The sequence below is a fragment of the Pholcus phalangioides genome, unplaced genomic scaffold (assembly GCF_987345545.1).
Source record: "Pholcus phalangioides strain wild (caught in Gottingen) unplaced genomic scaffold, Ppha-v1.0 ptg000028l_1, whole genome shotgun sequence".
Taxonomy (NCBI): Eukaryota; Metazoa; Arthropoda; class Arachnida; order Araneae; family Pholcidae; genus Pholcus; species Pholcus phalangioides.
Genome location: NW_028301618.1, coordinates 6,658,436 through 6,683,368, shown reverse-complemented (window position 1 = coordinate 6,683,368; position 24,933 = coordinate 6,658,436). Strand labels below are relative to the sequence as shown.

The following is a 24,933-nucleotide window of genomic DNA, read 5'->3' as shown; positions in this document are numbered from 1 at the left end:
GAAAAATCGCAAGCATGTGAGTGGGCAAAAGAGGGAGCATGAGCAAGCGAGTGACCTACAGAGTGAGGGATCAGGTGAGTGAATGATCTAGAGCACGTGCAAGTATGTGAATGACCTAGAGCAGCAGTTCTCACCTTTATTGACTCGCAGAGCCCTTTTTAATATATAATTTCTATGACGGAGCTCCCGAAGGCCTCTCTCGTTTTTATCAAAACAAGATAAACTGAAAAATATCAAAATCGACAAAATTTATTTTAACTATATCAAATTTACAGATTTATATTATTTCCCTCAGGCTGCCATGGAGCCCCTGGGAAGTGCATACGGAGCACCGGTTGAGAACCACTGACCTAGAGCATGTGTAAATGATCAAAGGAGTGACCTATAAAGCAAAGAACCATGTCTCATTGAGAGACAAAAAGAATGGCCTACAGCGTGTGCAAGTATGCGAGTGACCAAAAGAGTGACTCAGAGACACAGGTGTACATGCAGGAGTGGGGCAGGTGGGTTATAATGCAGGGTGGCAAATTTGAGGAAAGAGTAGTCAAGAAAATTAGAATTAGAGTGAGAGAAGGGTGGCAAAATTCATGTAGCCCATAGGCGGAAAAACTATAGTTGCGCCTCTTGACTGGAAACTAAATCAGAACTCAGAAGGAAACCGAAGACTCCACATTCTGAAATCTAGAATTTGGTTGCAATCCTGATTATGGAATGAATTGTAAGCCGAACATAATGTTACGACAGACGAGGAAAGGCTGAAGATCAGAAATTTCATAACTACGTCACTTAGTTTCTGTAATTACGAATTTACTCTGGTTTAATTTCAAACTATAGTAGATAAGAAAGCGGGAACATAAGCCACCTTCAGTTAGTTTTTGGCTTCTCTGTGCTGGCTACACGCTCGATCGCTGATCGTTCTATGCATTCCTTCGTCTTCCCGTGAGCGTTCAACAAACTGACAGAAGGGAATGTTTTCTTGCATGCCTTGCAGCCATAAAGTTTCTTTTTCGCATGCTGCGTCCTCCTGTGCGCTACAAGCGTGCGGTTGGTCGTGAAGACGTCTCCGCAGTACTCGCACGGATGAGGCTTCTCTGCTGTGGTGTGTTTGGATCTGAAATGGCATGTGAGGTTCCCTCTATGCGAGAACGACTTGTTGCATATCTCACAGGTGAATTCGCTCGTTGACTGGCGTCTCCCCTTGAAAGTAGTTTTGAATGTCTTTTCTTCCACATTTACTTCTTCGGCCCTTTCTCCATTACACTGTTTTTTGTGCGTGCTCAGGACAGCTCGCAGCGTGAAACTTTTGCCACACTTAATGCAAGTGTAGGGCCGTTCGCCAGAATGGGCTCTCTTGTGTTCGAGCATGTAATAGTAATTGGACAGTCTTTTGTTACAGATGTCACACTCATATGGCTTCTCCCCAGTGTGGACTACCATATGCCTCCCGAGATCGGTTCCAAACGCAAACGCTTTGTTGCAAACCTCGCAGATGAATTTTTTCACCGTAACCTTCTTTCTCTTCCTCTTCTTCTTCACCGGAGCCTCTTCCGCAATGGAGAGTGCCTCCTCACTAACTTTGTCACCAGAATCATTCCCATCGTCATCATCATCAGTGCCTTCGTCTTCGACTTTGACGATGATATCACTGAAATAATAGGTCATTGCTGAAAGGCGGATTCACGCTCTTCCGGAACTAGGCCACGCTAACCAGGAGAATGCTTGGCACTGATGCACGTCTGGCGATTCTCTTTGGGTCGAGATGATTACAAAACCTGGGGAAATAAAACAAGAATCGATCAATGTAATTCAAATTGCGGTTATAATTTTTATTTTTCAGTTTGAGCATGCAACCATAAAAGCAAGGAACTAGGCTTAGGGGTCATTCAAGTATTACTTCAGCATCGAGGGGGTTTTTGGATTTGATGACAAGGGGGGAGGGGGGTTTGAAGGTTGCTTACGTCATCAACCACCCCTTTTTGAAGATATGAAATATACTAAGCTGCTGACAAAATTTTGCTGATTGGGGGAGGGGGGTCAAAGATGGCTGAAAATCTGCTTACGTAATACTTGAATGGTCCCTTAGGTATCAATCTCTGATCTCGAATGTGACCACCCCATGACTTATAGATGATCCACGCTGACTGTGTTGAGACCTCTGACAACTGGACTCGGAACAGGACAGAAAATGTTTTTAAAAACCGAGTTTATGATTGAGAGTTTCTTAAGATCATCGCTCAAAATAAACCTAAGAAATACAATACCATAGCTGCCAACTTTGGAGAATTAGATTTACAAATACAAATACAAATACAACGCCACAACAGGCAAATTGCCCAACGAGGTGGCTGACTTAAGAACATCATGGATCCCCGAGCCCCTACCTACTACTGCTACACCCCACATGCACCCCCCCCCCCGCGGAACCCCCCAACGAATCGGTAAATGCGGGAATGTGCGTGTACGTGTAGTGCAACCTGACGTATAGTTTGTTTCTGTGTAATGCTTGTTATGTGTAGTGCTGTCATCTGTCCCCAGTTTTACTAACTATGAGTGAAGTGTTATGGTTGAATGATTTACCGTTGTAGGACTGTTGCTCTCTGTGGCGAGACTTTTTAACGGGGAGATCGGCTCGCATTTGCGCCTTGAAGTTGGGAACCACAGAAAACCAACTTCAGCCGACCACTACTGTGGGGTTCGAACCCGGATCCTCGCATCACGAGTCCGGCACTATAACCACCACAGCGGCCTATATACGTCTCCGCAATTCTGTATGAAAGTAAATGTAAAAAGGATTTTGGAAAAACATTGTGGGGATTTTCTATTAGCAAAAGTAAAAATAAAGGGATTGTTAGTGTAAATAACAATAGTGAAATATGTTAGTGTAAATAATGTCTGATAGGCAGCACTTGTAATGCACTTGTTATACCCTGATAGGTGTACTGTTTATGTTCCCATTCCTCTTGTAACTCTCGTCATGTGTGTTGTGTAGTTTGTAGTAATGTTTCTGTAATAAATATATCTTAATAGATCCATGGAATCATTGTAACAGGTTATGGAGCTTAAGGGTTAAGTTTGTTTTTGTGACTACAAACCCGAGAGTTCCGATGTTTCTCGCGCTGATTAGCTTTTCCCCAACACTGCGACAGCTGAAGAATACGAAGCCTTGAGGCGGGAATTGGAAACTGAGAGTTCCGATGTCAACGACTTCCAGAACTGTGAACACCAGTTTCGCTGTAGGCACGTTGCTGGAATCGAAACATCTCGAAGGTCCGAAAAATTTCACTGATTGGAAATTCACCATGAAACATTTCCTCATTGATTGTGGTTTGTGGAATTGTATTGTGGTGGGAACCGAACCAGTCGACAATGCATTGAATTGCGGAGCTCTAGCGAAAATCAACTTGTCTCTCAAGCCAGCGACTGCAACGATCATGCGGAAATGTGAAACTGCCAAAGAAGCATGGGACTTGCTCAATGACACCTTCGAAGATAAAGGCATTGTTCGTGTGGTAGGCCTATATCAGTCTTCTGGATATTCGTTTTCATGATTGCCGTACAGCAGACGAATACCTGAATAAGATTTCAAAACGTTCGAGATGAAAGACCTTGGTGAAGTGAACCATTGTTTGGGTATGAAGATCACTCGTGATCGACAGAACAGAAAAATTTTCATTGATCAAGAAAAATATCTGAAGGATGTTTTTGTTTGTTTTGGCATGTTTGATTGTCATAGTGTTGCCACTCCTCTTGGTCTTAGTCTATCCAAGAATGATGAACCCGAAGACCGAATCTGAAGAGATGTCAAGTGTACCTTACAGAGAATTGGTTGGCTCTCTCATCTTTGCTGCATATTCAACGAGGCCTGATATAGCTTTTGCCGTCGGATTGGATTGGATTTTAAATTTGTTGGCGCAAAGACCAATTTGGTCAAACTGCGCCAGCACAAATGATAATATAAAAATTGTTCCTTGGTCATGTCAAAAAATGAAATCTGTTCATGATAAAAAGTGGCGTGAAATGTTAAACAATGACATGAATTGTTAAAAACTATAATTTGTCATATAAATCAATGGCCTTGATGAATTTAAGAATGCGAGATGCATTGCTATGATCAGATAAAATGTCATGAAGTGAGAGATGACTCTGACCAAAAGCGGTCGTAAAATGATGCCGATGATGTGAACAAGTAAAAGCATGAGCAATGGTCAATGGACTTTGACAATGTGGGCACTGTGGCTGACTCTCTCGTAGTAAAAGATATGATTGTGTGATACGACTGTGTCCTATGCGTAACCGGGCAAGCAGAACTTCCTCCTTTCGGTTAGTCCTGCAGCTCGAACGCCAATGGCCAAGTGTGGGCTTGATGGCATGTAATTTGTTATTAATTTGATTGTTCCAATGATCCTGCCAGCGGCGATGCATCACTTCACGGAGGATTGAGAAGTGGTCACTGCAGGAACCAAAAGGCTATTATCAATGTTGGTGGTTGTTCGAGCTGCGTTGTCTGCTTTTTCGTTGCCCGGTATTCCTACATGACCTGGCACCCAGTAAAATTTTACTGTGGTACCGTGATGAATGAGGTGATGCGGTTCATGAAAAATGGCATGAATGAATGGATGAGTGTGAAAAGTGAAGGAACGCAGTGCTTGCAATGCGCCGAATAAATAGAAAATATATCGGGAAGTTTGAAAGATGTCTCCTCACAGCAGATGTAGGCACAACCGACATGCCCAGGGCTCTTGGAGCCATCGGTATATATGGGGAAGTACCTATTGTACCTACCCCTGTGCCTGAAGAATATCTGTCGATATATGACATCTGCTGTGGTGGCTCTAGGATATAATGATAATGAAAGAGAGACATCTGGCAGAGACTGCTCCCATGGTGCCAGTTGCCAAGCAACTGGGGCCACACGACTGATGTCTATCTGTATTTCTTCTACAAGTGCCCTCATACGAAGACCGTAAGATGGAACACATGAAGGTCGAGCAGCAAAAAGTCTATGAAATGACGGATTGAAAATGACATTATGAAGTGGATGACCTGGTAAAGACTTCATCTTGATATAATATTTCAAAGAAAGTTGTTGGCGTCTTGATGTCAGTGATGGCTCGTTGCATTCGACATACAGGCTCTCCATTGGAGACGTCCGGAAAGCTCCAGAACAAATCCGCAGAGCGAGATGGTGGACTGGGTCGAGCACACTCAGATAGCTCCGAGGTTCCGACCCGTATACAATGGAGCCGTAGTCGAGCTTCGATCTTATTAAAGCTTTATATAAGTGAAGGACCGACTTACGGTCAGCTCCCCACGATGTAGAAGAGATTACCTTCAAGAGGTTCATCGTCTTCATGCAACGAGCTCTTAACTCTGCAATATGAGGTTTAAAAATGAGTTTCTTGTCGAATATGATGCAGAGGAATTTAGTGTTTTCTACAATAGGTATTAGATTGTTATTGAGAAACAACTGTGGGTCATTGTGTAGGTCTCGACGCCGACAAATGTGCATAGCGACAGTCTTGTCGGCGGAGAAAGAGAAGCCATTATCATGAGCCCACTTGCTGATCTTATTGAGAGCGGTTTGCAATTGTCTCTCGGCTGACCTCATATTCACTGATTGATACGATATCAACAGATCATCCACGTAAAGTGCGCCAGTGACAGACAACGGGAGTTGGTTCAACACCCCGTTGAGTCTTAAAATGGAAAGTGTAACACTTAAAATGCTACCTTGAGGTACACCTTGTTCTTGAATTTGGGGAGCCGATAATGTGCTTCCGATCCGTACCTAGAAGATGCGGCAAGCAAGAAAGTTCTTAATGAAAATGGGCAAGTTGCCCTCGCAAGAAGCAATTATAGAGGTCGGAAAGAATTCCGTGCCTCCAAGTACGGTCGTAGGTCTTTTCTATGTCCAAAAATATGGCTAGCATATGCTCCCTCTTCACAAATGCTTGTCTTATTGATGTCTCAAGGCGTAACAGATTGCATGTTGTGGACCTGAACCGTCTAAAGCCGCTTTGATGTTTAGATAAAATATTGTTAACCTCAAGGTAGTGCATAAGGCGATAGTTGACCATACGTTCCATGAGCTTACACAAACAACTGGTCAAAGCAATAGGTCGGTAACTGTTAGGTTGCTGAGGATTTTTGCCAGGCTTCGGGAATGCAAGAACAATGGCTGCTCGCCAGGTGTCAGGAAATGAATGGCTGACCCAGATCCGATTAAATAATATGAGTAAATGTGAGAGTGACTGGGGTGAGAGATGCCGAATCATGGAATAATGAATGGCATCGGGCCCTACAGCTGAGTCAGGACTTCGCTGCAAGGCCGTCGTCAGTTCATGAAGGGTGAACAATGAATTGTACCCTTCCGGTGTAAAAGGCCGGAAGGTGTACGATGTACGTTCGGCTGATGATTTAATGGGGTGAAACGATGGGGGATAATTTGCATCTCTGGAAACAGCGGCGAAATGTGCGGCGATGGTGTCCGCAATATCCCTCACATCGCTGATGATAGTGCCATTGGTGTTTAAAATGGTGATCGGATGAGACTGATAATGACCATTGATTTTTCAGATCCGGTCCCAAATGATTTTGGATGAAGTTGATGAATTGATTCCCGTGGTAAACTTTTGCCAGGACTCGCGTTGAGCCTGGCGCCTGGTTCTTCTCGCTATCGCCTTTGCTTTCAAAAATGCCAACTTCTTATCATGGGTAAGATACCGCCGGAACCTACTCCATGCTTTCTTTTGTGCTTTAATCGTGAGACTACATTCGTGGTTCCACCAAGGTTTAGGAAGTTTCGAGGAGACTTTGGGTATTGTTTCATTTGCTGCAGAGATGATACAACTGGTCACAATGGTCGACGTCGGGTTGCGAAACCATATCCTCCGTGATTTCTGCCTTGACCGTGAAGTCAGCCCATCGGGCGGCCACAAGCTTCCACCGAGGAGGTCCCTCAGGTATGCTATGGCGTCGGTCAAGGCACTTAACCACTAGAGGAAAATGATTGCTCCCGTGGAGGTACGGATCGACCGACCAGGACAGTTGGGCAAGAGTGTGGGTGAACATAACGATAGATCTATTGCAGTGAAACTATTGTTTGGGGCATGAAAATGAGTGAAACTGCCATCATTCATGATAGCGAGGTCCATGTCGTCTAACAGCCGTTCAACCATTTCCCCACGAGGGGTGTTGCTGTTAGAACCCCATATCATGTTATGTGCATTGAAGTCTCCAAGAAGAAAAAATGGTGGTGGTAATTGATCAATCAGATCTTCTAGATCTCTCTGTAAGATGGTGTCATTTGGTGGCAAATAAATGGAACAGATGGTAATTCTTAGACCTGTAGAGATTTCCACTGCGATGGCTTGCAGGTTCATGCGCAGCGTTAAAACGCGCGACGACACATGATGTGGAACCAGCAGAGCTACACTGCGGCAAGCTCTACTCCCGTATGACGACTCTAACAATGAGAATATAAATGGCTCAATAATACAAGTTTGTCTTTTTTTTGCATCAATAGCGCCCGAACATTCTACTAGCGCTTAGAAATTCTTTGGACCCCACGCTATCAGCCAATCAGAATCCAGCCACTGTGACGTCATATAAACATCATCTTGTAAGCGGTGCAAGCTTGATCGCGATTAACATTGTTTACATTCGTGACGATTTTTTTACGCACTGGTTTATTTCAATATAATAAGCGTAAAATGGATAAAATCAAAACATTTAAGAGTGAGTTCTGTTGCAAAGAATTCACTCATCGTGACAGTTTGAAACGCCACGTAAAAACTCTTTATCCTTTCATTAGAAATTCTAGGGAAGCAACTACATCTTTTCAAGCTACTAATTTGTGTGATATATGTCAGAAGACATTCCCCACACGACATCAAGTTCTTCGGCATAAAGCTAATGTGCACAAAATTCACACAGAAAGTAAATATGCTTGCAAGCTTTGTGAAAAGAAATTTACTTTGCTCAAAAATCACAGACGCCATGAGAAGACCCAGCACAAAATTTACTTTGATCAAAAAATACCTTACAAATGTTCGAAATGCTCAAGTACATTTTCTGTGCAATCTGCTTTAATTAATCATTTTGAGCAGCAGCAGCAGCATTCAAACATTATTCAGACCCAAAACATCACTTTTCGGAATCATAATGATTTTATTAAATGGAAATCACCTATGGAAAAGAAAACAGCTACCTCTTATATGCTTCAGAATAAATACAAAACAAAACGAGGTATCATGCACAGCTACGAATGTAATCGTAGTAGTGTGTTCCGTTCTGAAAGCGACACTTCAAAATAAAAGGGTCAATTAAAATTGGTGCTTTTTGTCCTGCAAGAATCCTATACGAGGGAGCCTTCAGATGAAGGAGAAATAAAAGTCCATTTCGCATCAACACATGTGGGGCATCAATGCATATTTGAGAAACTGAGGCTTCCAGAAGAGGATAAGTAAAATATCGCTGGTCAGCTACACACCGGTGTTCCAATGAGAAAAATCCTCTTAGACATCTCGGAAAATGTTTCTGAACATTGTAGATTGGCCTTAACCATTGCCACCGTGACTCAAGGCCAGAGCGCTGAGTTGAAAATTCCTTGTGACGTCATCAGCATAGGGCGAACGTAGCGTGTCTACGGCCATCTTGAGTATCAGCACTTACTGGTTTCTTCCCGATCAAGGGAATGTCGGTTCGCTCGTGCACGTGCTAAATTTTTTAATATTTTACTGCTGAATTTTATCAATTTTAGGAACAGCTGCAGAATTTTATTATTTCTATGCAGGAAATGAAGAAATAATGGAAATTTATTGACGAATAGAGAAAGTGAGTGTTCGAATACTTTTAAAGATTTGTAAATTTCAGTTTTTTTTAAAATGAATATAGGAAATAAATTTATACGATTCATTTGTTAATTTATATTTGTTAAACTGAACAGGCTAAGTATTGATAAACGATGTTGCTAATCACATATTTTCGTGCATGATATTATATTGTTGTGTGCTTCCGTCATTAAAGTACTATTATGAGCAGGGCCGTCATTTCAACTTTTTCCAGAAGGGGGCGGGGCAACGAACATGTACTCAATGTATGTATGTTTTTATGTATTTAGTACCATTTTTAGTGTATTTTCAAAAGCCCCTGACCCCCCCCCCCAAATGATGGGCCTGATTATGAGCATTTAATTCCAATTAGACAAAGATTATTGTGTCCTGATTATTGATACTCTCAATAATTAATACTCTCAATAATTAATACTCTAATAACTGATACTCTCAAATTAAAATTGCTAGAAATAAATATTGAACGAATGTTTTACGTTTAATAAGATCAGATAATTTTGCTATAGTGTCGTTCTTTGGCAATCGTTGCTATCAGAAATGACAAAAAAAATTCCGTCACATAATTCTGAGCAATCTGCTTTTTTTAATTGTTAAACATTCCAAGAAACAGCTCACAATCAAATGCATTTTTCACTGAATAGAAAATTTAATATTTAAAAGCTTTTCAATGGTTTATGAAATGAATGTATTCAGCATAAATTAGTATAGGCTACAGCAGTTGCTATGCTAACTTATTGCAATTTAAATAATGAATTAAATACAAAACTATTTTTGTTACATTTGTTATACTGGAAAGTAACATTTTTTTTCCTTTTTTATGCCAGTATGCCCAGCAAATGCTCAGTGCCTCGCTGTAGAAGCAAATACGACAAAGGGGACCGTATAAGTGTGTTTAAATTTCCAAGAGATGCAAAGCTCAGGGGTGCAAGTGCCCCTCATCCATTTCAGAGCAGCAAATTTCATTTTTGGAGCAGAAATTTTGAAAATGGAGCAGAACTAAACACGAACTATATCTGCAATATAAGGAGTAATTTTTCTGTGAAATGTGAAAAGTTTTGCCACAAATGGTTGAAACAAATAATTCTAAATAAATTCCATTCACAAATTAAAAGCCATTTAAATTTTTTCTGAATTATCTTATCTGTCATTAATAAAACGTGTATTACTGAAATGACGAATACAAATTATTACTCTTTTCAAATTAAGCAACATGCATACTGAAAACCTAGGCAGCAAGAATTTCTGCTGCTTGAACACCAAAATCTTATTCCTCCTGATATAGCAAAAAAAGTGCGTGCAGAATATAATAAGAGTTTCCGTGAAAAAAAAAAAAAAATTGGCTTCTCACAGAATTTAAAGGAATTATTAAATTTAAAAACAAAATGCAAAAAATGAGAAAAATATAAATACCTTATTTACTTAAAGAATTTCTCAACCTAATAGCATGTTAATAGATTACAAATCACGATTCGCTTTCAGAAGTACAGCATCTCAATGAATATTTTTTTCCAATTTTTTATGCCCTTGAACATAAGATTTTGTATGTCTTATTCCATTAAACATTAAAGCATTGCATGGACAGATTTTTCAATGTTCGAACAGACTTTTATTTATTTGTTAACAATGAACTCTTTTTCACTGTCTGTGTTACCATGTGCTGAAGATAAAAAAGTCTTCACCAAAACTGGCAAAATTTTGAACTTTGGGCAGCTTTCAAAGTTACAAAGTTTGAATATGTCTGCCCAATATCTATCTATTCTCTGAACTGATTTCACTTCTTGTAATTGTTTGGATTGTAGTGCAACCCATTCATCACACATAATCAATAGTTCTGTTGGTGATACAATGTTAAACAACATCCCAGCAATACGTGAGGGAGTAATGTACCATCCCAGCAATACGTGAGGGAGTAATGTACCATCCCAGCAATGCACGAGAGGGAGTGCGAAAAACAAGAAAGGGTGCAAATATTTCATTCTCTCCAACAACATGTTTTGGAAAAGTAGGACATTAATATATATTAGGTATCTCACAGAAGTTATGTAAAATGAGCATGCTCCTAATACAAACTCCTTCCTCTGACTATTGTTAAGAGCATGCCCCTCCCCCACCAATGCAATGGCGGACCGTGCGGCCATATTGGGCGCCGCTCAAGGAGGGGTGCCAAATGGAGTTGAAAGGGTGAAAAAGGTTTGTCGACCAAAAAAAACGTGGTCAGTAGCGCCAAAAAAAAAGGTTCTGCATGGGTAGAGATTTTTTTCCCTCGAGCCGGCCCCGTTCGCCAAATCCGGATTTTCACAATGTGAAATTGTTACGATCGGCAACCGCCGACGATAACCACATGACCGCATAGTGGCTAGATGACAAAACTATGAATATTTTAGATGGAGTTTTTACAGATTCTATTTTTTCCCAACGATCTCCGAAAAATTTCGGTAATTTAAACGAGTAAACCAATCCTCTTTTCGATGCATGCCGTCTTAGAACGCAGGTTGGCAGCCGCGAAATTACCGTTATTTTCAGTATATAACCTATAACCAGCAGGAGAAAAAACGGTCTCCGAAATCGGAAAATTCGGCATATTTATTCAGGGACTTTGATAGCCCACCAGTTATACCAATAACAGTACAGGACTTTATACTTCAAGGTAGTATAACTACTTTCCAAGGTCACGAGATAACGCGATTGTGGTAGATGGTGGGAAGTGAAAATAAAATTGAAGTTTCCCCCCCCCCCCGTATCTTTTTCCGTGTCTCGGAAAGAACGCGTCCCGTGAACAACATTTTCATGCGAATTTTTGCTGAATTAAGGGTATTTGACGTACTACAGTGCATTAGCGGTACCTCCGCGAACCACAAACAAGAATTGGCGCAAATGCGCAGGGATTCGGCGCCTTGGCGCACCATGTAGCAAGAGAACCGTTTCGGCGCAGTCTGGCGCTGATCTTGCACCCCTGAAAGCTGAAAAACACTTGGTTGAAACATATATCTAGGAAAAACTTCAAGCCTACAAAAAATTCCAGGGAAAGTTAATATGCATTTTTGCATTAATTATGTTATTGTAAATTGAATTTTTGTTAAAGCCATGAAATATTTACAGACAAAAAAAAAATGTTTGCTCGTTCTTGTCGGACACGAACATATTTCTTTGCTGTGAAACTCAACCACAAATGTCTATTTTGTTCAACAATCGAAACAGTAACAAATAATTTTAATACTACAATATAGTAATGAAGCATAGCTTTTAAAACACATCTCAGATGTCAGATGCTTGAATTAAAATTACTTTAAGTAACTGTGATAAGCAATATAAAATCTGGTGTTTTGGGACTGATTTCATTCTTTTCAATTCAATTACAATGTTCAAGTTTCCTTTCACATGTATGTGTGTATTATAGCTTTGTCCTCCTTTTTTTTTTTAAAGATAGCCCTATATATATTGAAATGTTGATACAACAATAGTGGAAATAATACATTCCTCTGGAACATAATTTTTTCTTGGCCTGCAGAGAATCTTTATATAAAGATTTCATTGTATATTGCAGTCAGACCCAGACAACGGTCTCCTATCCAACTAATTTTTTCAGAAAATCCTGCAGATATATGCATTAATTGCAATCATGATATAAACAATTTTCATCAATGAATAAAAATATCAGGTTTTACTGATTGTTTAAATCAGGGTTTGACTGCATATTATGTTCAAAATAAGTAATGAATCATTGAACTGTAAATGCTGTCATGATATTTACTACTCCTTCTATTTCAGGTATGTGCCAGACATTCTGAAAAATCCTGTTTCGAGACTTATAGGCCTACAGAAGCCTTTGACGAAAAGGTAGGCAGCATAATCCGAGTTCCATTGAAGAGGCCGAGATTGAGGAAAGATGCTGTTCCGACACTATTTTTTGATTATCCTTCCTATTTAACTGCAATTAACTATGGAACAACAAGATCGTGTTCAGAAAAGAAGCTTATGGCGGCGGAAGAAAAAAATTTTCAGGAAGCCATCAAACAGAGTATGGTATCAAAAACAAGTTATGATTCACAAAGGACATTTTGCAATATTGGTGAACTGAGAAAATTTAAGCCATCACCATTTTGGAGTGTTGTGCATCATGATAGTTCCATTATGTTTCTTAATTTAGAAGATACTTCTGGAGTAACACTCAATTATGCATTTACCATAAACGATGCTCTTCAAATGAAAATGTCATATAGCGGTGAGTTCATTAATAATTTTGATGAATACCACTTCCCTATGAATGTGTCAAACATTAACAATATCTACATAATTCTTGAAAAGATTGAGAAACTGGAAAATTGTGAAAGAGGAAAATTTCAATGCCTTATTGAGATAATACAACACTTATTAGATAAAGTGACAGAATTATTAAGCGATAAAAAAAAAAGTAATTAATTTTTTCAAAGAACAAATTTCATTGTTAGTTACCAAACCTGAAAAGTACAAATACTCTCCTGAATCTCTAATTTTTGCATCCATGTTTTTTATGTTATTCCCCCTCATGCGTATAAATTTGTGAGAGAGTCAGGAGAGTTAATTTTACCACATCCCTCAACCATTCAAAAAATTAGTGCAAAATTAAACTTAAAACCCCCTTGATGAAATTAAAAATGACAATTTTCTCATGTATGCAAAACAAAGATCTCAATCACTCGAGAATAAAGAATTGTATGTCTCATTAATGATTGATGAAATTCATTTAAGAGTGTGTTATGATTTCAAAGGTGGAAATATTGTTGGTTTTGCAACACAAGATTTTGCTAACAGTGCTCACGTATTTATGTTACAAAAGTTTGTTTTCGAAATTCAAAAGATGTTATTTATATATTACCGGCGAAGAAAATTACATCTGACTCCATGCTTCAAATTGTGAAAAAAATTATTGTAAAATTGGAAGAATGGAACTATAAAGTTGTTGTAATTGTTAGTGACAACAATAGTATCAATCGAAAGTGTGTCAGAGGTTTTAATAATCCTCTGGCAGAGTATGTATATCCTCATCCCTGTGATCAGAACAGACCTTTATTTTACTGTGTTGACACCAGGGTTGGTAAAAAAACCAAAAAACCGGGTTTTTTTGGTTTAAACCGGGTTTTTTTGGTTTAAATAGTATTAACATTAAAAACAATGAAATTTTTAAAAAATCATTCAAACTTCTAATAATTAACTAAAATAAAATGGTTATTAATGTAATTAACACTATTCCCATGCTAATTAATCAATAAATATTTATTACATTTTAACAAAAACCAACTTTTGCAATTTAATTATTTTTTGCTTAACTCAATGGATTACTGTGTGTTTGAAAATTCTTTCAATGTTATTATTAATCATATAGTATATAAAGGTTTTACTCCAGTTACTTTCAGTATGCTTAATTAGGAAGCTATTTTGCAAAAAGTAATAAAAATTAGGCGAATATAATGTATAAATATAATGAAGCATAAATAATGCAGATTAATTAACGATGATTTACAATATACAGGGTGATTTTAACTAAGGTTCTGATTTCAAAACACTGTAAAAAAAGAACGATTGTCAAAATGACTTCAAAATTGACATGAATATTCCTGAAAAAATGCAATTTTAATTGGTAAAGGGAAAAAATACTTAAAAATGTAAAATTAATGACATCATTCAACATGTGGGAAATTTGCTCGCAGAATGGAAACGATAGCCAGTCATGGCAAAATGATACCTTAATTATAGCATTCCACGATTTCATAATTCATGGAAACATCATAAAAAACAAAGTAATTGAACAAATAACTACAACTTACTTAAGAAATGTTAAATATGTTGTCCAACCTGAGGTTGAAAGCACAAAAATTGTTGTTCAACAACAGAATCGGAGTACGCCATGGTCATGATGTGGATGTGCTTGCAATTCAGCTTTATTAAACCAAACGCGCCCCCATGTTAATATTCCTGAGGAACTTCTAACATATAGGGGATGTGCTGGAGATTGCATGACATTTTGAGGTACCCCCCACAGCCAGAAGTTAAAACAGTTAAGGTGCATCCTGTCAAAATGGGTTTTCAGCAGCTGCTTTGCTGGTATTGCAATGTGCATCTTGATAGAAGTTCTATCCACACACTGATGCTGTGGAAGTGCCAAAATGATGTGGTTGCACAAAATAGATTATACTGCTGGCCAAGTACAGCATCATCTACTTGCACATTTTTCACTTTTTTCTTTTGCGAAAGAAACATCCATTGCTTCAGGAGTATCCATGCAAATTTTCAAGTCATTCTGACCAGTAGTTCTTATTGAATAGTTATGGAATCAAAACTTCAAATTATAATCACCCTGTATATAGCTGATTATTTTTCATAAATCTTATTATTATTCAGTAGTACCCTGATTAACTGGGCTTAACAGTGTGAAAGTATAAAAAAAACTACTATTGAATATTAAGACTGGGAGATATACAGTAGGAGATGTGCAACTTCTTATGGGAAAGAAAATGAAAATGTATGTGAGGTAATGTAACTACTAGTACACTGGTCTTTGTCCTTTAAGGACAGCTGGTGTCTTTATTGGATTATAGGACCACCTGCCCCTAGCATGATGGTGTCACTACTATTGCTGCTTCTTTGTGAAGGGAAAAAGAAACCCTGTGAGATATGTAATACATCACTACATTTAGATGTGTGATGCAATCCTTATTCATGAATTTGCTAAAGATAGAGCATCAGAATGTAGCCAAAGGTTAGAAAATGTTGTAAGAATGAGAAATTTTGGCTTTTGTATATAACTTTAAATAACTAAGATACTTCATATGAAAAATATATATATATATATATATATTCTGGCCACTTTTATGAGACTTTTTGAAAAAAACCGCTTATAAAATCTTATGTAATTTAAAGATATACCATCAGAATGTACCCCAATGATATAAAATGTGGTAAAAATGAAACATTTTGGCTAATAATGAACCAATATGATATTTTTCAAGGAAAAAATCTATATTGAGGCAACTTTTATTTGATTTTTTGAAAAAAACCAAACTGGTTTTTTAAAAAAAACCACTTGGTTAAAACCAAACAACCCTGGTTGACACTGTTCATTTAATTAAAAGTGTCAGAAATAATTGGGTTAATCAGAAAAATGGTGAGCAAGCTATGTATTTCCCAAGTTTTGATTTATCTTCTGATTATATTTTAACAGCTTCTTTACAATCAGTTAAAAAGTTATATGAAATTGAGTCTGGGAACCTTGTTAAGCATGGCTATAAGCTAACGCAGAAGGCTTTATGGCCATCTAGCCTTGAAAAACAAAATGTTAGTCTTGCACTGCAACTGTTTAACACATCTGTGAGTAAGAGCATATTGAGTCTTGGTGAAGAAAAGGGTATTTTAAACTCTTTTGGAACATCAGAGTACATCAGAATATTTAACTCATGGTTTTCCATAATGAATGTGAAATCTCCTGGAAAGGGGCTGCGGTTGAGAGATGACTTTTGCAGTCCTCTCACAGTTGATGAAAATGACGATAAGCTAGTATTTCTATGCAGTTTCATCAATTGGTTGAACAAATGGGAAAACTTAGATGTTGATACTGGTAGGCTGACGAGAGAAACACATTCAGCTCTCCTTATTTCCACTAACAGCATCATAGAGTTGACAAGATATGTCGTACCTGAACTTGGAATGGCATACCTATTGCCAGGAAAAATACAAACTGACGAGTTAGAGTACAGATTCAGCTTGTATAGGCGAATGGCTGGCACTCATTATCACATATCTATTAGGCAAGTTCTTGAAGTAGAAAAAAAATTAAGAACCTGCAATGTTCTTAAATTAAAAATTTGATCGAAATCTAAAGGAGATTTCTTGGTTAATGAACTAAGCAGCGACATATTTGAAGATGATGAAAATGTTGTTCTCAATCAAAACTTCTCAGAGCTTGTGGTCACAGATATTAAGAAAGCAGAAGATGACTTGCCCCTCATAACATTTCTTGCAGGTTATTGTCTCCACTCTGTGCTTCACAGAAAACTAAAGTGTGAAGTTTCTAGAAGCAACTTAACAGTTGATAGGCGGCTGACCATTGACGAGAGATTCAAGCTGATTAGTGATTTCGACAGTGGTGGCTTGAAATACCCTACAATAGATGTGGTAGAAACAATTATCCACAATAATATCATCATCAAAAAATTAGTTTCTGACTTTGAAGAGCATTTTTTGGGAGAGACAAACAGCCACTCAACTTACTTTGAGGGTTCTCGAGACAAAAGATATTTTCTTAGACACCTGCGAAAATCACTCATCTTGTAAAATTATGACTGATAATCAGAGCATCAACAAATATTTTGCTGAAGAATTACTGTAAGAACAAAAATTATTCTATTCCAGAAAAACAAAAGAAAATTAAGCACATTATCGAAAAATTAATGTTTTCATCCATTTGTGCTTTGTTATTATGTGCCTGTTTTATTTATGACGTTAAATTTATTATGTTATTACATTAATTATTTGTGCTGTATTATTGATAATTTGTATGTGAATGAATGATTGTGTAGCGAATCAGAGTTTATATTATTTCCTATGTGAAAGTGTGATTCGATTTACGTATTCTAAATTGCCACTTGTTTGTCGCCTTGCAATTTTTGAAGCCACGAAAAAGAAAATTGATCAAGCTTTAGAAAAGTTCATTTTCCTTGTATTAGCTGGATTCTTTGTTTCACATATTTGTATAGTATATTTTGTATTTGTTTTTCTTTTCATGTAACCTATATATGTATTTGAGCTTTGTAAATCGAGAAGCTTGATCCATTCTTAGAATAAGACAAGCATAAGTATTCTTTATGGGCATTGTATAATATTTTATCATTTGTGTTAATTGCATTTTTAATGGGGTTGCTGTTTTTTTTTTTTTTTTGAAATATATGACATCCATATTTTTATGGGCATCTTTTTATCAGCCACCTCGTTGGGCATTTTGCCTGTTGTGGCGTTGTATTTGTATTTGCTCTGAGCATCCATAAAAATTTTGAAAATATCAAGATTTTTCAAATGAGAAAATTAAGCCTATCAAATTATTTTTTTTATTTCCTGATAGTTTCAGGTAAATTTAGTGTTTGATAGTCTCAATCAAATAACCTGTATGAGCAAAAAATTTTGTCCATTTACTTTTTCCTTGTGATATTTAAGAATGAACGAAAAATGAATTATAATGGTTGAGTTTTAATGATGCAATTAATTTCTTCATTTCAGAAATATTTTTGATCAATTAAACAGTAATGTGGACGAGAAAAGTGAGATTAAATTGAAAAAATGCATTGCATACAAGTTTAAGATAATAGAGATATATCACTTATAAAAAACCTTATATGGCAAAATATAGGCCAGGCCGGGTTGGATTGGATTTTGGGTTTATTGGCGCAAGGACCAATTTGGTCAAACTGCGCCAAAACAAATATAAAAATAAGAAAAATGTCCTTTTGTCATGTCAAAAACTAAAACTGTGCATGATAAAAAAGCAACATGAAACATAAAACAATGACATGAATTGTAAAAACTATAATTTCTCATAAAAACCAATGGCTTTGATGAATTTAAAAATGCGAGATGCATCGCAATGGTCAGATAAAATGTCACGAAGTGAAAGATGATTCTGACCAAAAGCGGTCGTAAAATGATGACGATGATATGAACAAGTAAAAGCATGGGCAATGGTAAATGGACTTTGACAATGAGGGCACTGCGGTTGACTCTCTCGTAGTAAAAGATATGATTGTGTGATGCGACTGTGTCCTATGCGTAACCGGGCAAGCAGAACTTCCTCCTTTCGGTTAGTTCTGCAGCTCGAAAGCCAGTGGCCAAGTGTGGGCTTGATGGCATGAAGTTTATTATTAGTTTGAGCCAGGCCGGGTTAAGTAACTCGTATCACACAAGACGTTCCATCATTGAAATGATGAAAATGAAAATATTTTTGAAAGAAAAAAAACATGGTAAGTCAATTTAAATCAGTTGATTTTTTTTCTGAATTCCTTCATTTAAACCCTTTTTTATATACATTAATTAATATTAAATACATTTTTTTGGAAGTGTACATTCGTTTGATTCGCTGGTTTTGTTTTTTTAGTTCCTTCATATAAATCTTTTTTTCTGAAAAAATCATTCAAATCACTTGTTTTTTTTGGGGGGGGGGGAACATCCATTCAAATCATTAGATGTATTAATCATTATTTTGAATCACTTATCGGTTCGCAAATTCTTTCATTTAAATTATTTTAGAAAAAAATCATTTGAAAAAATCTTTCGTTTATTTAATTGCTTCAAAATAATCCAGCTCAAATATACACTATATTTCAAGTGAACTTTTTTTTTTTCATATCTTGGGTTAAGAAATTGCTTTTGGGCTAATTTATGATTTGATGTAGATTTCCTGCCGTTATTTCGCGTGAAGATCAAGCGAATGGGGGAAAAAACCTGATTAAAAGTGGTGGTTCAAAAATTAGCGAATTCGTACCAGCCGAAATTTCAGAACGGTCAAAGATTTTTAAAATAACAAATAGGGGGGAAAAAATGTTTTCACTGCGCACCGTCAGTTCAATCGCCCCCTAACAGTGACGTCACGAGAGAGCGCCACGGCTTTGAGTCACGGTGGCAATGCCTTAACTCGAATACAGGACATTCGTAATGTTGCTGCCACCTATGGTCTCAATTCGTTGGAGCAACGGAATGTCAATGATCTTCTGTCAGTTGGGTATAAGAAATGAAATCAAGTAATTCTTCCCCTATTTTGTTGTATAAGTTACCTCAGGAATTGCATTCAGAGTATGGGGCTCTTCGAGAGAATGCATCGTTCATAAAACCCAATGCAAAATCACAGGCTCAGATTTTTCAAACATATGGTCCCGAGGTTGTGTCTATAGACTCAACACATGGCACCAACATGTATGACATAGCTTACAGCTCACAAGCATTGTTGTCAAAGATAGTAATTGGGAAGGATTAACCCAGTTGCTTTTCTTTGGTCAAATAGACAATCTGAGGATGTTTACAGATATTTCTTTTCGGCAATAAAAGAACGCCTTGGATGTATGCAAGTTCATACTTTCATGTCTGATGACTTTCCTGCATTCTATAATGCATGGGTATCTGTGTTTGGACCTTCCAAATTTCATCTCATTTGTAACTGGCATGTGAAGCGTGCGTTGGCAAAAAAATTTGTCTGTTGGTTCGCGTAGCGTACCTTTTGAAAAGGCAGAAGTCGTTGAACATTTTGTATATGATCATCAACGAAACAGATGCTGTCACTTTTAGTTGGCTGCTTGATAAAGCAAAAGAAGAATTTTGTGATGATGAAGACACAAGAAACTATTAGCACTACTTTTCAAAGAATTATTTGAACAGAGTCAAAGAATGAGCTGCATATGAAAGGGTCCGAGCATATGTCAACACAAACATGTCGGTTGAAAGATGGCATAAAGACTTGAAATACGATTTAGACCTCAAGGGAAAATGTGGCAACCGATTGGATAAGGCGATCCATAGTTTGATGAAGTCTTTGAGGATCAAACTCATGGATCGTTTATCCTCTTTCACCAGAGGAAAGTTGACCAACAGAATAATAACCATGCTAAGAAAATCTCAGAAAATTGCACTAGAAAAATGTAATGAAATTTAAATTCTCCAAGAGAAAGAAGGTGTTTGAATTGTGCCGTCATTCACTACTATTTGGTATGACATATAAGGTAAAGTTTCTGAAAACTGAGGCGTCACATGATTGTTCGATAGTTTGTACTCTGTGCAACAAATGCTTCCATCAAATCCGGTGCAGTTGCCCAGAATCTGCAATCCGTTACAAATTCTGCAAGCATATGGTTTGTTTGAAAAATTACAGTGAGAATGTGGAACAACCGGCTATGGAAGATGATGATAATTTGGAAACTATTTCAAATTTGGAAGCAGAAAATAAAGAAAAGGCAGCTATTGAATCTCGGCTCCAGAAGGTAATGTCTGGTTCATTGAAAGTTGAAGCCAAGCAGAAAGCTTTAGGTCTTGTGGGTCGAATTGAAAACTCCAAAATATAATAAATAAATATTATAACCGAGAGTCTTAGAAAATAATTTGAAAGTTTTAGATATGAAGAAATCCTTGCTTGCCACCAGTTGTTCAGAGAAATCCTCCAAACAAAAACATACAACAGCAACGTATATTTCCGAGTAAGAAGAAAAAACCCAAAAATAAGGGGAATACGAGGGCCGAGTACATTGAAAAAGATATGCTTTCATAAGCGATTTGTCGAAGAAATAGATCAGGTTTGCTTTAAGATGTTAATTATGTGGTGAGTTTAAACCTGTTTTAATTTTGTGGGTGTGTGAATAATTAAATATTGCTCAGTATCAAAATCAAGTACTTGGTGAAATTTTATTTTTGTATGTGGGAAAACATTGCCATATACAACCAAATTTCCTTGCTTTTAACCGAAAAAAACATGGGTGTTGCCTTGAGCATTGCATCTTGTTATATTTATTTGTCAAATGTTTTACAACATGCAGCAACATAAGCTTATTGCCACTCTGCCAGTCGCAGTAATTTGTTTGTGTCATCTTGTACAGTATATCTAATCTATTTATCGCATTTGTTGTACCTTATTGCTACACTGCCAGTATATCTCTCGTACAGTGTATAGGAGTTACTCTCTTGCATAGTAAGTTTAGAGTTTGTGAACATCGACATTGTGATTTTGAATGAATTCATGTGAATGCATTTAAAATGAATAGTAAATGACAACAAATCTACACCAGCCATCCCAACACCATGGCAATGCTGTTTCAAAAGAGCAATCTTCAAAGCGTTTGAATTGACAAAACCAGCTAACTAATATTGGAGTTGCTATCACCAAGTATATACAAAGACAGTCAAGCAGCGAACGGAAAATCATGAGTAGGCGACACAAGTGCAACCACAGGCTTAACTTTCATTTCAACCTCAGCATCTGACAACAATGTATTTCTTGATGTGATAAAAAAAACCACATTGCTGTGCTGTCAGCAAGTTTTGGCTGATGGTAAGGAAAAGGTTTCGGAACAGATGCAGTATGGTCCGCCACGACTTTGGCGACTTTTTCCTCGCGATAAGTTGCCAAGACCGTCATAATGCTTCTCTGGGTTGCCGTATTTTTTAACACCTTTCCGGTTTCGTTGGGTGATATTAGATGGCGCTGGCTTTGCCAAACAGGATTTTTCTTTTGTTCACTGCGTTTTTTCAAAAATTCAAAGCAGCCGTTGTTCCATTTCCAGCGCGTCTCTCTCTCTTGAATTATTATTCCTCCCTTCTGTAGCTCAAGTCATTTGGATTATTATCTGGTCAGGTTGTATCATACCATTTTATTAATTCGTTCTATTTATTACTTATTCATCCATTGCCATGCCTTCTGTCTAATCGGTTTATTATTTAAAATGAACCTACAGAATTTTTCATGCCCGGATCTGTTTATTATTAAAAAAATGGTCCAGATGTAATTTTTTTTAACTGATAGGCCAATTTTTTTCTATTTTTATGCTTGGTGGTTTCTATTACGTTTCGCATGCTGATGTTTTTTTTCGGCGTCCGTAGTGTCTGACAGCCTTGGCGACTCTTCCTCGGGCCATCAGACATGTGTGGCGCCAAAAAATCACCAAGTGGCGGACCATACGACAGCTGTTCCAAGGTTCGAAGAAAAAGCTTCATCAGGACTCCCACTTGTTTGAAATTTTCCAGGAAAATTTTCTTCATAACGAATTTACAATCTCTCACGTTTGAGGAAAAAACACACATGTTCGGAACACGTAATGAAGGGGCGGGTAAAATTACAACCAACAGAGAAAAAGGTTGTGGAGCGATATCAAAAATTGGTACAGCGGTTTATTTACATCAGGACCCATGTTAGAATAAACAGTATTATAGTAACCATCGTTGCGTAGTTTGTGGCGATGTTTCTGTAATAAATATATCTTAATAGATCCACGGACTAGTCGTAACTGGAGGGGGACCCCCACCTCATCCCAGCCTAAGGGCCTTGCTACATGATGTAGGGCTCTGGGATGCTACCCTCACGCAGCCCCATAAGTAGGCTGGCTTCGAGCTGAATGGGGCTCCAGATCCCCTTTTTCTTAGAATAGCCCTTTCAGTGGGGCCCGCTATGGGCCCTGCCCTCACGTAATATATAAAGGCTGACAGGGCTAGTTTCTTTTTGTTTCTTCTAACACTGTAAAATAACTATGGGGCACCCGGAGATTTACTCATCCAAGAATAAACTTCGAACGTTTTCAATTGTCATTTGAAACACTGGCGAAGTTGTTTACAATACAATAATAATTATACAGGGCGAAAGTTGTTTTGTTTACGAAAAAAAAACTTAGCGCCACTTTTACGTTCACTTTATACAGAGCTCTTGGTGAAATGGTTCATCTAGGTTCATTGTTAAATTGATTGAAGCAACATTTGAAATGAACGAGTAAAAACAAAAGAGGTAACAATACATACCATTTGTCATTCAACTTCAAACTACGCACCAATATGACGACTCTAACAATGAGAATATAAATGGCTCAATAATGCAAGTTTGTTTTTTTTTGCATCAATAACGCCCGAACAATTATAATGAATTCTTTCAAGGAAGGAATGAAGAAAAATTGTTGCCACCGCGGGATTCTGAATAGCGTGGGGACAGTTGGGACTTGTTCCTGGAATTCGACCAATAAGAGAAGACTTTGTTAATTAACTGCAACATAATGTCGATCCTGATTGGTCGAAGTGTGAAAAGTTTTAGGCCTGGATATTTTGTATGGGGGTAAGGCGACTTGGTAAGGATTAGGCAATTATATTCTAGTGGCTATAGGTAGATGTAGAGACAGCTCTTCTACGACATTTTTATTAGATTAATTCCAGGGAAAGCATAAATATCAATTTCGGACTCCTGAAATGCTTCAAGGCTATGCTGACCATATTTGTTCTAGAAAAATACGAAGAATAGGTCTTCGAAATACGTGAAAATACAGGACATAACCAATTATTGCCAAAAGTGAGAAAAGTTGCCAAATCATGCGAAAATGACAGAAAGGTCGCCAACCGGGGCAAATGAATCTCCACTTGAAATTGTCGTGAACTGAAATAAAAAGCATGACAAATATGCGAGATGAATATTCTAATTTGTTGTCGTAATTGTCATAATGTATTTTGTGAGTTGGGAAGATAATTTTATCAGCTGATTTGATGGATAAAATGAAGAATAAAAAGCCAAGTTGCTTTCGTTGAAAATACGTGAAAAACCGGGACATTTCTTCTACAAAAATCGGTACAGCGAGGGAAAAAGAAAAAACCGGGACCGTCCCAGTAAATATGAGACGTATGGTCGTAACCAAGACATTTATTTGGGGGAAATAGGAATAAAAATGAAATAACTATATTATTCGAATTATTTTGATTCAACTTAGCTCCTTGTATGAATATACTACAAACTGAACTGGATAAAAAAAGTTCAGTTCTTTTATTCTGTACATGAGGAGACTTCTAAACCAAAGAGCCTGAGAGGAAGCAGACGACAGGTAGAGCAAGTGATTCGACTATTTGAAAAAATTTCTTTCTGTCGATTAAAAATATATATTTTTGGATTAGTTAATTGTTACGAATTTTTATTTAAAAAAAAAAAAACTTTGTCATCACCCCATGAGTCATCTTTAATTTCAAGATTAGATGGCAGCACTAACAGTATGAAATCGAACTACTGAATCTTGTGTTTTGCTCGTCGTCTGCTTCTCGTTTTGAATGCCTTATGTACCGAAAAAATAAATGAGCTTTTCATTCAATTCAGAGTTCATCGGCTTTTCTTGCAAAGAGCCAAATCGAATGAGGCTTTTCACACAGACGTCATAACAGGGCCGCTCTTATCAGACGCGGGGCCAGGTGTGAAAATATTTTCGGGGCTCCTTAGCTCCGATTTTACATATTTTATGGAGGAGGAGAATTGGGAATCTCTCCAAAGGTTTATGCATTATTATATACAGGAATGCTGAAAAATATCTACTCACGAATGAAAATTCAGAATTAATGCAAGTAA

The 24,933-nt window shown here is 37.5% G+C and overlaps 1 protein-coding gene across 2 annotated transcripts; it reads right to left on the bottom strand.

The window, feature by feature from the left end:
- Positions 1 to 786: 786 nt before the first annotated feature.
- On the bottom strand, positions 787 to 23,512 carry LOC149067854 (uncharacterized). Of its 2 annotated transcripts, none has more exons than XM_089252170.1 (2): positions 23,361 to 23,512; positions 787 to 1,772 (listed from the first exon to the last, which is right to left on the bottom strand). In XM_089252170.1, exon 2 carries the CDS (start codon positions 1,660 to 1,662, stop codon positions 865 to 867), a length of 798 nt encoding a protein of 265 aa, XP_089108296.1. In that variant the 5' UTR covers positions 1,663 to 1,772; positions 23,361 to 23,512; the 3' UTR covers positions 787 to 864. The 2 variants fall into 2 exon arrangements, with proteins under 2 accessions (XP_089108296.1, XP_089108297.1); XM_089252171.1 differs by lacking the exon at positions 23,361 to 23,512 and adding an exon at positions 3,093 to 3,919.
- Between the last annotated feature and the right edge of the window lie 1,421 nt (positions 23,513 to 24,933).